General features: G+C 43.9%; 1 protein-coding gene across 1 annotated transcript in view; it reads right to left on the minus strand.

Moving 5' to 3' along the window:
- The window catches only part of RNPEP (arginyl aminopeptidase), a 43,930-nt gene extending 27,293 nt beyond the window's left edge, over positions 1–16,637 (minus strand). Inside the window, exons 1-4 of the mRNA XM_089659186.1 lie at positions 16,224–16,637; positions 5,048–5,188; positions 442–587; positions 243–359 (exon numbers count right to left, since the gene is read on the minus strand). Of these exons, the coding sequence (XP_089515312.1) occupies positions 243–359; positions 442–587; positions 5,048–5,188; positions 16,224–16,583 (764 nt within the window). The 5' untranslated portion in view covers positions 16,584–16,637. The remainder of the gene's footprint in view (positions 1–242; positions 360–441; positions 588–5,047; positions 5,189–16,223) is intronic.
- Positions 16,638–17,864: the final 1,227 nt, after the last annotated feature.

The raw sequence follows: 17,864 nt of genomic DNA on the forward strand, positions 1-17,864 counted from the left end.
CCCACTCAAAATGGTGAATCCCCCCCAAAGGAGACAGCAATAAAAACCTGGCAGGTGTTCTAATCACTCTTCACGCTATCTAAAACTAGAAAAAAAAAGTATGTATATATATATATATATATATATATATATTTTTTTTTTTTTTTTTTCCAAACACATTCAGTTGTACTTGAACCATTATACACATAGAAACACAGAAGTGCTAAATGTCTGAAAGAGAACAAAAATGACCAGAAACTCACCTGCCCCATACATAAGGCCCAAAGAGTTTTTCACCTACAGTTAGAAACTCCTCAATTACACCATTATATTCTTTTTTGGCAGCATCAATCAAGCATGGTTCTGCCCAAACCCTGCTCCTAAAAACAACAGATTGTTTTTCAGTGCAATGCTGTAAAAAACTGAATGCAAAAAGAGCTCTGATTAAATATCATCCCATACCTGGGCCCCACTTCTGCAGAAACAATATCCCCAACTACTAGAGCAACAAGATAGGAAGGAATAGGTTGTGTCATTTTGAAGATGAATGTATCACCATTACGATCCCAGTTATTGGCGCTCATAATTGCAGTGAAACCCTCAGGAACCTGCAAACACAAATTAAAAAAAAATCAACTGTGAGAGCGGAGATGACTGAATCTTAACAGCACGGGTTCAATGATCAATATACACAAGCAATTTACTTTATACTTTTGTGCCTTTACAGCAGCCTCCCTCAACCAGGGGGAGTGCCTGCTGTGCTCTCTGCCTCCCCCTGCAGAACAATAGCCGGCTATGTGAAGGAAGGTACCGTACTGCAACTTTTTAAAAGGCTTTATAAAGGTGTCTGTGTGTACATGTCCGTGTGTGTGTATACATGTGTCCGTGTGTGTGTGTGTGTGTGTGTGTGTGTGTGTGTATGTATGTATGCGTATGTACATATGTGTGTTTATGTGTGTATATATACACACACACACACACACACACACACACGTGTCCTTGAGTGCGTGTGTATGTATAAAATATATATTATACATATACACACACATACATACGCCCTTGTGTGTGTACATGTGTGAGTTGTTGTCTGTATGTGTTTGTGTGTACACACGTGTCCATGTGTGTACATGTGTCCTTGTGTGACAGTGTGTCCGTGTGTATATACATAGGTCCGTGTGTCTGTATGTGCGTGTGTGTATATATGTGTCCTTGTGTGTGAGAGAGTGTCTGTATGCACACTACTTTTAATGCTGACCCCCTATTCCTGTAATATCAGAACTGCTTTTTTAGGGCTTGTTCATAACTGCTCCTCTGGAAAGCAATCCATGCTCAGATTACTTTTCAGAGGCATTTGGCAGGTGGCAATATGTTGCTTCCTCACCACCTGTTTTAACCCTATAGATGCAGCATCACACCACAACCAGGTGTAATGCACACGGTTGCAGGATGGTTGCAGTGCAGTCCCATGCACCTGGGGGTATACATCCAGTCATGGCCACATCATGTGTACACCCCCAGCTGCTACCTCTGCAGCTAAAGGGGGAGCAATTGGGAGTGGTAAAAACAGTTCAACCGTGTGTTTTTACTGCCCCAACCTCATATATGAGCAAGCCGTTGGTTCACATCTGTGTGGCTGCAAGCTGTGTGTACAGCAGCCCATTGATTTAAGTGGACTGCCCTATCCACAGAAATGCAGAGAAAGAAGTCCCTGACCTTTCTTTTAAAATTGTGCCACACCAAAAACACCCTGCGTTTGTCAATGTGCGGGGTACCTTTAACAACTGAGGACACCCCCAAAGAGCAGAGCATTTGTCTGTGTGTCAGGAACGAGCATGATTTTGCATGCATTCCGCGACACACAGTAACGTGAACCAAGCCTTGGACAGGGGTGCCTCGAAACTGAACATACTTTTCAAGGGCGTCCCGACTAGAAAGGTTGAGAAACACTACTTTACAGAAATGTTGCCCTGACATGTAGGCCATATCTAATGGCTCATTTAGATGGATGCAGAGTCCCGTCCTCCATGTAGAGATGCTTTTTCGCTGCTTCTACATCCACCTCGGGGCTACGTGTAGGCAGCCCATAGAAGTGTAATGTGTTGCGCTATACAGTGATTATTATTATAATATATACAAACAATAATAATAAATAAAATCACCAAAAGTAAACTGAATACATGTCTCAAAGCAACCATCACATAAATAAAAAAATATAATAAAAGATAAAAACTCAAAGTCCACAGTGAATGTATTGAAATATATCAGCATAAATTAATAGTGGAAAATTAAAGATTAGAAGTCCACAGTGAGTGAACTGAAATATGTCAGCATTCAGTGCTCTTCTCTTCATCCACTAGCACCAGCGCTACCCATCTCCGCAGTGCAAATAAGATGCAGGCTTACCAGATTAAAATACCCCCTTATTCAGATAAACGCTCTATATGCTCCACCTTGGCTGGTTGCCAGTATCGCTCCTCAGGTGTATGATAAAATTCACAGCAGAAGTATATACATGCAAGATAAGCAGATAGAGCACTCCTCATGGTGTAAAATCACAACACATTTAATAGTATATGAAAATGCACTTACAGACAAAAGACATGCATATGCGAATCAATCACCAAGCCGGCATGGATAACAGCAAGTTCCGGTTCCTATATGTGATGACGTCATGGGGGAGGCTCCGCCCACAGAAGTGGATGCAGACACAATCGCAATGTGACATGTGGGCAGGAGTTCCACCTTGTGGTTTACTGTACCATGAAATTATTTCAGAGATACTTGTAGTTCTAAAGCCCACAGCATAAGCAGTGTCTTGTGCAAAGGGGAAAACCTCCAGCAAATCAGAAGATCCTTAAACATGCAAACAATGTGCCACAGTTTAAAAAAAAAAAAAAAAAAAAAAAGCTTTTTTACTGTACTTAATAAAAGCAGTAGTATAAAACACAGCAGTTCCTGCTCCTAATAGTGAGATTCCAAGCCACAACTGGGTCTGAGGCTTGGAAACAAAATAGAGGAAGGGTACTTGCACACGGTACTGATGTACGAACATCAGACTTTTGGCAGAAAATTTCTGCATAAAAGTGCAAGGGTAGGCTGTGTAATAAACATGTGCATTCATTGCATGTACGTATACATGCATGTAAAAAATTCTTCTAGCTTTCCTTGGGGTGTGTTGTACACATGGAAAATGCTATCGAATAATGCAAACTTTTGCTTTTTTTTTTTTTTTTTAACTGGTCTATACACAGCACAAGTTTATTCAAAACAATGGTCTGCATTTAGATCAGTAGACAAAAAGAAAAAAAAAAAAAGAATAAACATGCCTGAAAACCTAAAACATGGCATTTTTAGGTGTCCATGTGCAAGAGGCTTAAGAGAGGAGGAGAGTTGGAGAGGTATAGATCCATTTTTTTCCTGAGGAAGGTTATAGTATGTCTAAAATGCATCAAAATCTGTCGTCTATGCGCAATCTATTGACGTAACATACCTATAAGTATTTTTATACCTTTTAACATTTTTACCAAATCTCTCTTGTATTGTGGTTGCCTGTGTTAACAGTTTGAGCTGACGGCACTGAAAGCATAGGAAGTTATTCTTATCCAGGAGGAAAACACTATGGTATTGTGAGAATGGTTTTATTATAATTTAATTGCAAGGAGGAGGATGTCCCTTCTGTCTTTTTGCTCCTAGCATCAAAGGTTTCCAGTCTACTTCAAAAGGAGAATCTAGAGGCGAGAGGGCAGATTTCAAGATGTGTATACAAGCAGCTGAACAAATTGAAAGGAGTGAGGATGTCAGTAGGAGATTATTAGACAGGAATGAACGCTGAACCTGGAACAAGGAAGTAGCTGACATCCACAAGTCTATGGGAGATAGAGAAGCAGACGGGGAGCTGTGAGTAACTCAGACTGAAAAACTGTGTTACAGCACATAACTGTGTAGGCTTCCTGCACAATCGAGCTCAAAAACGCCACTTTGACAGGTGTTTGAGCTTTTTTTTCTGCCTCTTAATGACCCTTCATGGTAGCATATGAGTCCATACACACTATAGGCATTTGCAGGTGTTTAGAGGCAGAAAAAAAAAAAAAAAAAAAAAAAAAAAACACACACACACACAGCAAAGTCGCATTCAGCAGAGGAGTTTTTGAGCATTAACCGCTTTCCCGCTGTTCTATAGTAGCACTACTGCTACATGGGGGCAGGACTGCGCAAAATCACGTATATATACACAAATGATTTTCATTTCCATGTAGGGGGTGCACGCTGCCATTAGCGGCTAGGGATGTCAAATCTCTCTCCTTCCAGCACGGACAAGCTCTCCCTAGTAAAACACACACAGCACTTCATGTAAAACAGCACACTGTTAACCCTTTGATTGCCCCAGATGTTAACCCCTTCCTGCCCAGTGTCATTGCTTTTTATTAGCACGGATCACTGTATTGGTGTCACTGGGGATGTCAGTGACAAAAAATCAGTTTCCCCCAGTGTCAGAATGCGTGCCGCAGTCCCGCTATAAGTCACTGATCGCCGCCATTACTAGTAAAAATAAAAAATAAAATAAAAACTCCCAGTAGATATACCTCCATTTGTAAAATTTACACGTATTGGGTTTTTTTTTTAGCAAAAACATGTAGCAGAATACATTTTGGCCTAAATTTATGATTAATTATTTTTTTTTTTTACTGGACATGTTTAATAGCAAAAAGGCAAAACTACTGTTTTTCTCAAAATTGTCGGTCTTTTTAATTTTTTTTTAATAGCGCAAAAAATAAAAATCGCATAGGCGATCAAATACCACCAAAATAAAGCTCTATTCGTGGGGGAAAAAATTAAGTAAATTTAATTTGGATACAGCATTGCTTGACCGCGCAATTGTCAGTTAAAGTAACGCAGTGCCAGAATGCAAAAAATGGCCTGGTCAGGAAGGGGGGGGGGGTAAATCCTCTGGAGGGCAAGTGGTTAGTATAGGTAGTGTCAATATTTTAATCAGCTTAGGTAACAATGTAAGAAAGACAAAATACAATGACAGAACAATGATTTCTGTAACAGTCTAGAATGTACTAACCTTTATATCTGCTGAGTAGGTGCTTTTAACGGCAGGTGTATCGAAGCACGGAAAAAAGCAGCGGTTTAGGACAGCCTGGCCCTGTGTATACATGTAAGGCTTCTTCTTTCCAGCTGTCTGCTCTGGTTCCAGCCAACATACCTGTGGGTAGGTCAATTGAATTAAATTGAATTAAATTGAATTAAACGATAAAGAACACATAGGAGTATTGGGGAGGCATCATATTACATTATAATAGTGGTTTTTGGGATTTATTAGCAGTCACAATTAAACTGTCTTCTGTGAGGTAAGTGGCAATTTGCAAGCCTCCTATTATAAGTGCTTGCTTATTTTTCCTGCCAAGTAAGCCATCAAGTAAACTCCCTGCCATAACCCTGCCTACTCCAAAAATTCGTAGCTTCTAACCGATATCTAAAATGTGTAATTAGCATTTACCTGGTACTGGTTATTTTGGATCTAACTTGCATCAGACCATTAAATGTTGTTAATGGTACACCAGTTCCCAACATCTTGGATACAAACGGTATATTCTTAACTAACTCCTATACAGTGCCTAATGATGTTCTGCTTCCAATGTTCCAATTAAGCCAATTTTAATGTTGGTCATGAACCATCTGTCATTTGATCTGGCCATTTTCAAGTCTACAGCAACAGATACCCCTTGAAAACCACTCCTGATGAAAGATTGATCATTAAGAGCACATTTACACTTGCAGTTGGGGGCAGAAAAACTCCCTATAGTTGAGCCATGTTTTAACTGCCCCTCAACCACTCAGCCTGTCGCTGCTGAGGAAGCACAATGTGCCCGGTTGAAGTGTGGTTGTCCAGTAATTAGGAGGTTAAAAACTTAAAACGGGATAAAACACCCACCTGTCTTTTTGTCTGAATACAGACCTGATGCAGATTTTTATTCAGACAGCAGATTAAGTCGAAACGAGGCCGTAAAGTAAACCTCCACTGAAAGAAAGATTTAGGGTGCACTGCCAATTTCCCTTTTTGAAAGTGCTAGCTGATGGGCTGTCATTCTAATTCAATGTCTTCAGTACTTTTTGAGTCACCAGCCAGAACAAGTGTGCAGAGTGGGAGCCATGACTATCTGCTGCAAAATTATTAATGACCAAGAAGCCAGGGACAGCCAAGAAAATAATACTTCTAGAAGAACGTCAGCCATGGTAACAAACCCATATCTCTTGGCACTGGTTTTCCTTGAATATCTAGTCTGCGCACTATTCTTTTGCCCAAAACAATCTAATGAAAGAAAGTGTGTGGCTATGTTCCCTCCTCACGTACGTGTGTGGCACTATTCCATACTCCTTACAGAAGTCATATATCCCAATAGAACATACGTCCATTAATAGCAAATAGTAATAGTGCACATGTCCAGTCGTGAAAGATAAATCCAATTGTGCATATATCACCACAAGCCTTAGCCATCCAGTGAATGCCTTCACCTTCACAAAACACTTACCAACAACAGGTCAAACTCTGTAACGTGGGGTCTGGTAAGTGCTTTGTGATGGTGGAGGTATTCACTAGATGGTGAAGGCACAGGAAGTTTTATGCACCATTGAATTTATGTTCCATATCTGCCACCCCCCTCTGTCATTCCCTCCACTGGCTTCCGATTGCCCAACGCATTAAATTCAAACTACTAACATTGACATACAAAGCAATTCATAATACTGCCCCAAACTACCTCACCGACCTGATATCCAAATACCACCCAACACGTACTCTTCGCTCCTCACAAGACCTCCTACTTTCTAGCTCCCTGGTCTCCTCCTCCCATGCCCGACTCCAGGACTTCTCCAGGACTTCCCCCATCCTCTGGAACTCACTACCCCAATCCATCAGACTGTCACCTACCCTCCTCACCTTTAGGCGCACCCTGAAAACCCATCTCTTCAGGGAAGCCTACCCTGCCCTCACCTAACAGCCGATCGCCTCCACTCCTCCTACCACTCCATCCCCCACAGCCACTTCCTCCTGTACCTCTACCCCCTCCCTCCTAGATTGTAAGCTCAAAAGAGCAGGGCCCTCGAACCCCTCGTGTATTGTATTGTTACTGTATTGTGTCATGTACTGTCCCCCACTACAATGTACAGCGCTGAGCAAACTTTTTGGCACTATATAAATACTGTATTATAATAATAATGTTTCACGACTGGACCTGCGCACTATTATTATGTACTGTTAATGGACATCTGATTTATAAGCACATGGGACTTCTGCAAGGAGTATGCAATACTGCAACACACTTAATAGAGGACTGTAACTGTAACTGTCTCCCTTGTTTTGTAAAGTGCTGCAGAAAGTGTTGGTGCTATATTTCCGGAATAATAATGATGATGATATTAACTAGGCAGCAGCACTAAGGCAGCATATGATAATATAATATTATAATAATAATAATATAATTTATATATATATAATATAATAATAATAATAATAATAATATGAGCAGTCCTGTCTGACCAAAAGGTATCAACACCACTGATGCCCTGTGAAGTACTAGAATGACAACTTCAAAGTGAACCAAAAAAAATAAAATGTGCTAGCCATTGCTAAACAGATAGGGGCAAAGTACAAATGCCAAGAAATGTGCTAGATATCTGTATATAACACCTGCCACAGCAAAAGTGAGGTTCAAAGGGCTTTACAAAGGTGATTAATTGTTGCAGAGTTAAGAAAATGCTACAAAATTTTGGAATAAGAAAACTTTTCAGAAAGAGAACTTTGAAAGTGTATGCACTGTGACGCGTGATCTGGACAACAGCTTCTTACACAAATGGGGCAATGCAATGAAATACTACAAGGAGCAAAGAGCCAAGTTTAAAGTGCAAATCCCTTCACAGCATAAACATACTTGTCCTTTGCTCCTACACCACTCTGCTCAGGGCCAGGCGCCTCATTTCATTCAGAATTGTGGCTCTGCATCTGGACACAGCAGCACTCTGCTCTGACAACATACCAACAGGACAATTAGCTGCATCCAGATTGTGTGCAGCCAGGACCATGAAACTATCTGCGTCTGGGGACAATCATGTTAACAGCGGTGGCGCTAGCCACCAATTTCTACAAGGTACAAATCCGCTCCTGACCAAGGCTGTTTGCACACGGGCTGATTTACTAAAACCAGAGAGTGCAAAATCTGATGCAGTTGTGCATGGCAGCCAATCAGCTTCTAACATCAGATTGTTCAATTAAAGTGGTTGTAAAGGTTTAAGGTTTTTTACCTTCATACATGTGGTGCATGAAGGTAAAAAACCTGTGTGCAGCAAAGCCCCCAGCCCCCTCAATACTTCCCTGAGCCCCATGGAGATCCAGCGATGTGGATGACAGCCACGACTGTCCTGGGTCTCTGCCTCCTCATTGGCTGAAACAGTAAGCAGGAGCCATTGGCTCCCACTGCTGTCAATCACAGCCAATCAGCCAATGAGGAGACAGGGGGCCAAGCCACGGCTCCATGTGTGAATGGACACACGGAGCAGCGGGTGACCCCATAGCAAGCTGCTTGCTATGGGGGCACCTGACAGAAAGGAGGAGCCAGGAGAGCCTGCAGGGGACCCAAGAAGAGGAGGATCCAGGCTGCCCTGTGCAAAACCACTACACACAGCAGGTAAGTATAGACATGTTTGTTATTTTACACACAAAAGAAAAAATGAAAAAGAACCTTTACCTCCGGTTCACATATATGCGGCCGTGCGGGCCGCATTTTGCACGGGCACGAGCGCTCATTCATTTGAATGGACTCCCGTGCCACGCACAGAAGAAGTCCCTGCACTTCTTTGGAAAACGCAGCCAGCATGGGAACCTCGGTTCCCAGTATGGTTGCGTTTTCCAGTGTGGGCGGCGTGCCATTAGAACTAATGGCACCCGCCTGCGGGTCCGCGTTTCTCTGTGCGGGTGGTGCGGCTGCATGGATTTTCGTGCGGATCCACAGCGGCACCACTCGCACAGATGTGAACCTAGGGTGAGTATCGCTTTAAGCTTTGACAAAAAACAAAACTAAAACCTGGAAGCTGACTGGTTTCTGTGCAGAGCTGCACCAGATTTTGCACTCTCCAGTTTTAGGGAAGGAATTGCAGATTTCTTTCCACCCACCAGCCATGTGACTGGGCCTTAAAGAATAAGTTCACCTTTTGGACAAAATTATTAAATGCACATTTTTTGCAGGTAAAAAAAACGTGCATATTATTTTTGTCCAAAAAGAGCCTGGAAAGCAATGATGCCATGCAGGTCTCCTTCAGACCTGTCAGAATATCTGCCGTACAAGACGTACGGTCAAGCAAATATACTGACAGGAAGGTTCAATGAACTGTCACTGTGCTTCACAGCGCCGAGGTAGTTCATTGAAAACTACAAGCCCACAGCCGCTAAGACTGCTGGGCATTGTAGGCACTCATTCACAGAGCTTTGTGAATGATTGATGCGACCGTGTGGGCGACACCCCGCATGGCCTCGCTGTTTTCAAGTCTGACAGATAGTACAGGGAGAAGTTTCCCCGTACTATCTGTAAGAGGGAGGGGGGCAGCGGGCATGGCTGAAACTATGGGAACATGTTACATGTTCCACCCTAAAACCGAGTGGAACATGTAACATGCTCCAAAGGTGAACTTATCTTGCCAAATCTGAGTATGGAGGTGCAGGTCATGGCCAATCAATGATGTTATATAGGGAATGACCTGCAACTTGTATCTTACAAAGGACTCCTTTTGCTCCTGGCAGTTGAGTAAAGCGACAGGGGAGTGAAAAGTGCTGACCAAGGTAAAATTGCTGCAGCCACGAAGCAAAGCATTACAGCCACAAGTGTACAGCCCAATCTGGCTGAAATGTTAGTATTCAGGTAGGTGAATGGTAAAACTGTGGCTCAGCTGCCAGTTTTTACTGCCTATGTAAAAGAGCCCTTACTCTCTCATACTTTAGATAGGGATTTTTCAAACCATGTCTGTTGAATTGTGTTGCTCTTCATAAATCAATACAAGTGCATGTTTTCCATGTGCTCTGTTCACACCATACATGCACATTGGCATGTACTGTGTAAAAATGCAGCATGCATTCATCTTTGTGCAGGACATGGTATATCAGGCCCTGCAATGTATACAGCTGCCCATAGACATGAATGGCTGTATTCAGATATACCGGAGTATACCCGAGAACAGCTGTTTATGACAATGGATGGCTGTATGCAGCACCTGGGCCTTTCTGGGTGAGGGGGAAATGTGCAGATTTACATTGCAGAGTCTGAGATGCCGTGTGCTATAAACCCAATACACTGTGGCATGTCACTGCTCTGCAATGCCTCACAACTCACTGCAGTGTACAAAGTGGCATTTTTTGTCAACAATGTGATGCACTGGAGCAATGCATTGCACCGTCCCTACAAAATGTACACCAGAGTAGCCATGTTTCAGTGTGTGAGCTGCTGTGAATGAGCTTTTGTCCCCAGTAAAACATGAAGGCAAATAAGGAACTGTGCGTTCCTGTCTGGTTAAAATTGTGGAATCATCAACATATATACGGAAGTGAAATGGCCACGTCAGCAAAGCTATAGATAAGAAGGCAAAGCACACACAATTAAAGCCTAAGGTTAGTAAAAAAAAAAAAAAAAAAAATCAGCGCAAAGGTGTCCTTTGTGCTGCTGGCTCCTGCTTTTGTTGAAATCTTCCTTCTCCAACCCCCCCGTAATCTTCTGGTTAGCTTAGGTACCGCTCATTTGCAGTTGTCAGGAGTGCTGACTGTGCCTGCCCTTTCTGCCCACCTCCTCCATCCATAGGAGGTGTACTATCTATGAACGGAGGGAGGATGGATAAATGCAAGATCTGCCTTCTCCATTCATAGATGGGTTTTTATTCATAGCAGCTATAGTACAGCTTCTATGAATGGAGGAGGGAGAAGAAAGGGGGGCATAATTGGCACTTTTGATGAGTGCCTGTCATAGCACAAGTCCCTTGGCTCTATTAACCTCACAGCACCAGAAGATTATGGCGGTGGGTGTAGGGGTGGGGAACAGAGGTGGACGACTTCAACTAAACCCAGAGTCAGCAGCACAAAGGACACATCACTGATAGCAAGTCATGTTCCTTGTGCTTTTATTTTTTTATTTACAGTGAGGAACAGAAGTAGTTGAACACCCTGCGATTTTGCAAGTTCTCCCACTTAGAAATCATGGAGGGGGTCTGAAATTCATTGTAGGTGCATTCCCACTCTGAGAGACAGAATTAAAAAAAAAAAAAATCAGGAAATCACATTGTATAATTTTTAAAGAATTTATTTGTCTTGCACTGCTGAACATAAGTATTTGAACACCTAAGAAACAGCAAGAATTCTGGCTCTCAAAGACCTGTTACTGTGCCTTTAAAAAGTCCACCTCTACTCCACTCATTAATTAACTTAGTAGAACCTGTGTGAGCTCTTTAAAGACACCTGTCCACCCCACAGTCAGTCAGACGCCAACTACTACCATGGGCAAGATCAAAGAGCTGTCAAAAGACACCAGAGACAAAATTGTGGACCTCCACAAGGCTGGAAAGGGCTACGGGGAAATTGCCAAGCAACTTGGTGAAAATAGATCAACTGTTGGAGCAATGGTTAGAAAATGGAAGAGGCTAAAGACGACTGTCAGTCTCCCTCGGACTGGGGCTCCATGCAAGATCTCACCTCGTGGGGTATCACTGATGATAAGAAAGGTGAGAAATCAGCCCTGAACTACAAGGGAGGAGCTGGTCAATGACATGAAGAGAGCTGGGACCACAGTTTCAAAGGTCACTGTCGGTAGAACACTACGCCGTCATGGTTTCAAATCATGCATCGCATGGAAGGTTCCCCTGCTCAAGTCATCACATGTCCAGGCCCGTCTGAAGTTTGCCAATGACCAACTGGATGATCCAGAGGAGGCATGGGAGAAAGTCATTTGGTCAGATGAGTAGAACTTTTTGGTCTAAACTTCACTCGTCGTGTTTGGAGGAAAAAGAAGGATGAGTTGCATCCCAAGAACACCATCCCTACTGTGAAGCATGGGGGTGGTAACATCATGCTTTGGGGGTGCTTTTCTGTGAAGGGGACAGGACGACTGCACTGTATTAAGGAGAGGATCAATAGGGCCATTTATTGTGAGATTTTGAGCAACAACCTCCTTCCCTCAGTCAGAGCATTGAAGATGGGTCGTGGCTGGGTCTTCCAACATGACAACGATCCAAAGCACACAGCCAGGATAACCAAGGAGTGGCTCCGTAAGAAGCATATCAAGGTTCTGGAGTGGCCTAGCCAATCTCCAGACCTAAATCCAATAGAACATCTTTGGAGGGAGCTGAAACTCCGTGTTGCTCAGCGACAGCCCCGAAACTTGACAGATCTAGAGCAGATCTGTGTGGAGGAGAGGGCCAAAATCCCTGTTGCAGTGTGTGCAAACCTGGTGAAGAACTACAGGAAACGTTTGACCTCTGTAATTGCAAACAAAGGCTTCTGTACCAAATATTAACACTGATTTCTCAGGTGTTCAAATACTTATGTTCAGCAGTGCAAGACAAATAAATTCTTTAAAAATCATACAATGTGATTTCCTGAATTTTTTTTTTTAATTCTGTCTCTCAGAGTGGGAATGCACCTACAATGTGAATTTCAGACCCTTCCATGATTTCTAAGTGGGAGAACTTGCAAAATCGCAGAGTGTTCAAATACTTCTGGTCCTCACTGTATATTTTTGCACAGACATGCAAATGTCTGTGTGGTGCGATTTGAGCCATACATTTTATATTACTCTAATCGCATTCACACCAAAAAGGTGCAGGAACCTTTTTTAAATCCGCACCTGAATCGCATCTCATGGGTGTTCTCACCCATGTAATACGATTTCTTGCAATCGCATCACGTTTTGCGATCTGTTTCGGGAAGTCATTAACCACTTGCCTACAGGGCACTTTTACCCCCTTCCTGCCCCGGCCAATTTTCAGCTTTCAGCGCTGTCACACTTTGAATGACAACTGTGCGGTCATGCAACACTGTACCCAAACTAAATTTGTATCATTTGTTTGAGACAGATACAGCTATCTTTTGGTGGTATTTAATCACCACTGGGTTTTATTTTTTTGCTAAACAAACTAAGGAAGACTGAAAATTTTGGGGGAAAAAAAAACGTTTTTTCTTAGTTGCTGTTATAAAAGTTTGTAAATAAGTAATTTTTCTCCTTCACTGATGTGTGCCAATGAGGCTGCACTGATGGGCACCGATAGGCTGCACTGATGGGCATTGACAGGCATCATTTGTGGGCACCGAAAGGCAGCACTCATATATTGCACTGATTGGAACTGTTAGGTGGCACTGATAGGTGGCACCGAAAGGCAGCTCTGACGGGCACTGGTATGTGGCATTGATGTATACTGGTAGGCATCGATGTGCACTGATATGTGGCATTGATGGGCACTGACAGGTAGCACTGATGGGGCTGCACCGATCATCAGTATCCTGATGATCAGTGTAGATGTCCCCTCTGAGGAATGCCGATTACCGGCTCTCCTCACGTGCTGTCAGCGTGAGAAGCTTGCCGATAACCGGCATTTCCTTGTTTGGACACAGCTGATCATGTGACAGAGCAGGCATCATCGGCTCTTTACTCTGATCGGTAATACGCTGTGTCCCAGGGACACAGCACGCCCCCAGGGGCACGCATGCGCAGTTAGAGTGGGAGTACATCATATGATGTCCTCCTGGAACGAGAGAAACGCCGCCTGCCCGTCATTTCCTGATATGGCAGGAGGTTAATTTATCATTGACACCTGCACCAGATCGCAGATCGCAACTGCAATTCGGTGTGGGAAACGTACAGGATTCACGGTGTTTCCCTCACCGCAATGGTGTGAACCCAGGCTGAAAGCGATCCAGTGAGAAAAGGAGAGAAGCGCCTCTAAGTGCAATAAGTCTTTTAATTCAAGTCTAAATGTAGAAACACTCACATGTGTGAAGTAATCATAAGCTTAAAAACCGTGGTTAACAATAGTTAACGGTGGGGTGGTAACCCGGGTGAAGAGCCGTCATCTTACTGCGATGTGGGGAGGTCAGCTCTCGGCTGGAACAGCGTGGTGGCTGGAGGGGAACAGCGGTGAGACCGGCCGGCGTGCACGTCCTCCCTCAGAGCCGGATGGAACGCATGCTGGAACGTATCGGCGGCGTGGCCGTGATGACGTCAGATCCCAGGGTGCACTGCGACGTGTTTCGGAGCATGCGCTGGCCGTGGAAGGCAGACGTGCGCTCCTTTTTCAAGCAGGGGGAGGTGGATGAACAGGGGTGAATATATAGGGAACGTGAGTCTAATTGATCAATTAGACAATTAAGCAGTGATTGACCACTGCTGTAAGGTGAATAGTGTAAAGTCATGGATGTTAAATGGGGGAATAAAGGAAACCAAATGGAAAAAAGAGAGGATGTAATAAATAAGAAAACAGAAGACAAAAGAAAAATGATGAAATTAAATTTTGAAAGCATCACCCATGGAGATTTTTAAGTGCCGCAGTATCACACCATTCCAATTTTAAAGTGTGACATGTTGGGTATCTGTTTACTTGCCGTAACATTCTTCCTTATTTTACAAAAAATTGGGGTATATATAGTTTTTTTTTTTTAATCAGTGTATTTTTTTCCAAAAAATATATACTCATTTTTAAAAACTGCGCATTTCAGTTTTCAGCCAAGTGCATTTTGAATTTTCTGTTTCGGCACCAGAATTTTCATTTCGATGCACCACTACTTTCTAAATGTAGAAGAGGCATCATTATAACCTGTGCAGAGCACAGAACTGTGGGAGGGACCCAGCAAACTTCATCCACTACAAGCTGCCTACAGAAAACCATAAAAAGGGGCGGAGACAAGACCAGTCACCCTGCACAAGGAGAGAGAGCAGCAGTGAGTGGTCTTTGTTAGGGCTCATGTACACTGCAACTGATAAACTCACGTTTAGGAACTGTTCAGCATTTTTTTCAGCAACCCCTGAACTCTCCTTAATGTTTTCATGTGTGTTCATGTACACGTCGTCGTTTACAGTCGTTTTTTTGAACGCAGAAAACTTGCATTCAGGAGTAGATTTTATCAGCGTTGTAAACGCGGCTAACTGCGTTTATAAGAATTTGCATTTTTTTTTTTTATCTCTTCCATTTCCAGATGCTGTCCAGAGCCTTTTTTAATCATGAAAAATGCATGCAAAGTGTTTTCCTGATACTCAAATGGACCTGGTACACCATACTTTGAGGTTTCGCATGAAAGAAAATGTTAGACGCTGCTGCAATAATATCTGCACAGAAATGAGCTGGAACACATCCAAACACCACAAAAAAAAAAAAAAAATAAAAAAAAAAAAGACAGCTAATCTCAACAAATGCTGATCTCTCTATTTCTTTCAAAATGTCTGAAATAGTTATTTTTTTTACTGTTTTTCAGTGCATTCTGGGCATTTTGGAAGGAGTCCTGAGGTTATCTTTAAAAACCTCTTCTAAACACAAACGTGCATAAACGCTGTATGCAAACGCTGCTAAACTGACGTTTTTTTAACCTACATTTTCCAGCAGTCAGTTTCCATCGTTCAGAAGTGTCCCGTGTACATGGGGCCTAATGCCTCGTACACACTATAAGAAAATCGTATGAAAATTTTCATACAAGGAACAATCGTCTGATAATCTGATCGTTAGTACACAGCTTTTGAGAGCCGATCACGACAATTCGTACAACAATATCCGAAGGGACAAGCGTAAAAATGTTTCTTGTGCGATACCAGATCGTTTGATTTTTGTTTAATCAGTACAGTAGTCGTCTGAAAATACAAATACAATGCAATACGTGACATCACTTTAGAAATTCTTTCATAGAAGAATTTTCGTATCTATAGTAACCTCTTCACTTTCGATGTGAGACTAGCAGACGAAAAAAAACGGCCAATCGTTCCTCCAATATTCTCATCATGTGTACGGGGCATTACTGTGAAGACACGCTCTCATTGAAACAATATGTGTTTATCCCACAGCTCAGGTTTCATGGTAAACAGCTGCAGGTTACATTGACAACTAAACAATAGAAGGCTTAGAAGTGAAAATGAAAGTCAGCCCATCTGTAAGGAGAGGAGTGTGCTGGGAGCAGGTCTCTGCAGGGCCTAGGACAATGTGCTGACAATTAGAGGATGGACAGGACTCACCCCCGGGTTGTTGCCGACCTCGTACTCTATGGTGATGTAGATGCGGCTCCCCGCCGGGACAGGCTCGCTCAGGGTGATGGCGGTGACGGTGCCATAGCTGGTGAAGGGCCGACTCTCCCAGGTGAGCTCCGTCCTGTCCCCGGCACTCAGCTCCCCCACCACACGCTTTATGTTCATCCCGGGGTAGGTGTCCAGCCGGAGCTCTGTGCTCTGCACCACCACCCGCACCTCCAGCCTCTCCAGTCCGCTCAGCTTCCTGGCCTGGGTGTCCACGCTGAGCTCCAGGTGGAAATGCTCCACATGGAAGTCCTGGTAGCTGGAGGCCGTGGCCGCATCTTCCACTAGTCTACGTCCGCTCATGGTGCCAGCCGGTGGTGACTGACGGCTTGTGGGAAGGAGAACTGACTGGGAGTGTGTGCTACAGGGCGGGCCAGACCGGGTCCTCCTGTCATAGTGTCTGAGTGCTGCTGACTGGAATAGGCTGAGTTCACTAGTTTGCATATCGGACCATTTGTAGGAGTGTGATATTCAGGGGCGGACTGACAACTCATGGGGCCCCCGGGCAATAGGGGATCATGGGGCCCCTGTATCCTCACCCACACTCAAACCACACCCAAAAAAAGTCTCTGAAAGGTACCAGGGGCATCTCATGGGCCCCTACTGACCCTGGGCCCTCGGACAGTGCCTGAGCGCTCTAATGGTCAGTCCGCCCTTGGTAATATTATTATTATACAGTATTTCTATAGAGCCAACAGTCTGCTCTGTGCTGTACAATATGACGGGAAACAATACAGTTCAATACAAGAGGGTTAGGACGGGCGGACTGACCATTTGGAAACTCAGGCACTGCCCGAGGGCCCGAGGTCAGTAGGGGGCCCCATGAGATGCCCCTGGTACCTTTTTCATAGGCTTTTTTGAGTTTGGGCAAGGACACAGGGGCCCCATGATCCCCTATTACCCGGGGGCCCCATGAGTTGTCAGTCCACCCCTGGGTTAGGAGGGCTCTGCTCCTGGGAGCTTACAATCTAAGTCTAGCCATACATTATACATTTTCTTGAGAATTTTGCTTGAGGCTCCATGTACACGGGACACTTCTGAACAATGGAAACTGACAGCTGGAAAACGTAGGTTTAGCTACGTTTGCATAACCCGTTTATGTGCGTTTGCGTTTAGAAGCGTTTTTTAACTAGTTGCCGACTGCAGATAGCCAAATGACGGCTGCACTGCGGCTGGCCAGTTCTGGGAGAGCGTCATATGACATCCTTCCAGAACGCGCTCTCCTGCGCGCCCCCAGCGATCTCCGTGATTGCTGTGTCCTATGGACACAGCTGATCATGTGATGTGGTAAAAGGCCAATCACAGCGGTCTTTTACCACGTGATCAGCCGTTTTCAATGACACGCTGATCACCGGGAAATGCATTTTCTGGTTTTCAGCTGTACTTTCCTCACGCTGTCAGAGCGTGAGGAAAGTACTGCCGAGAAGCGGCAGTTGTCAGAGCAGGGATCGGCACCGATCATCAGGGCACTGATGATCAGTGCCACCCACCAGTTCCGCCCAGCAGTGCCGCCAGTCAGTGTCGACTATCAGTACCCATCATCAGTGTCACCTATCAGTGCCACCTCATTAGTGCCGCCTATCA

Source organism: Staurois parvus, unplaced genomic scaffold, assembly GCF_062004578.1.
Source record: "Staurois parvus isolate SC_StPar_1 unplaced genomic scaffold, SC_StPar_1.0 ptg001134l, whole genome shotgun sequence".
NCBI lineage: Eukaryota > Metazoa > Chordata > Amphibia > Anura > Ranidae > Staurois > Staurois parvus.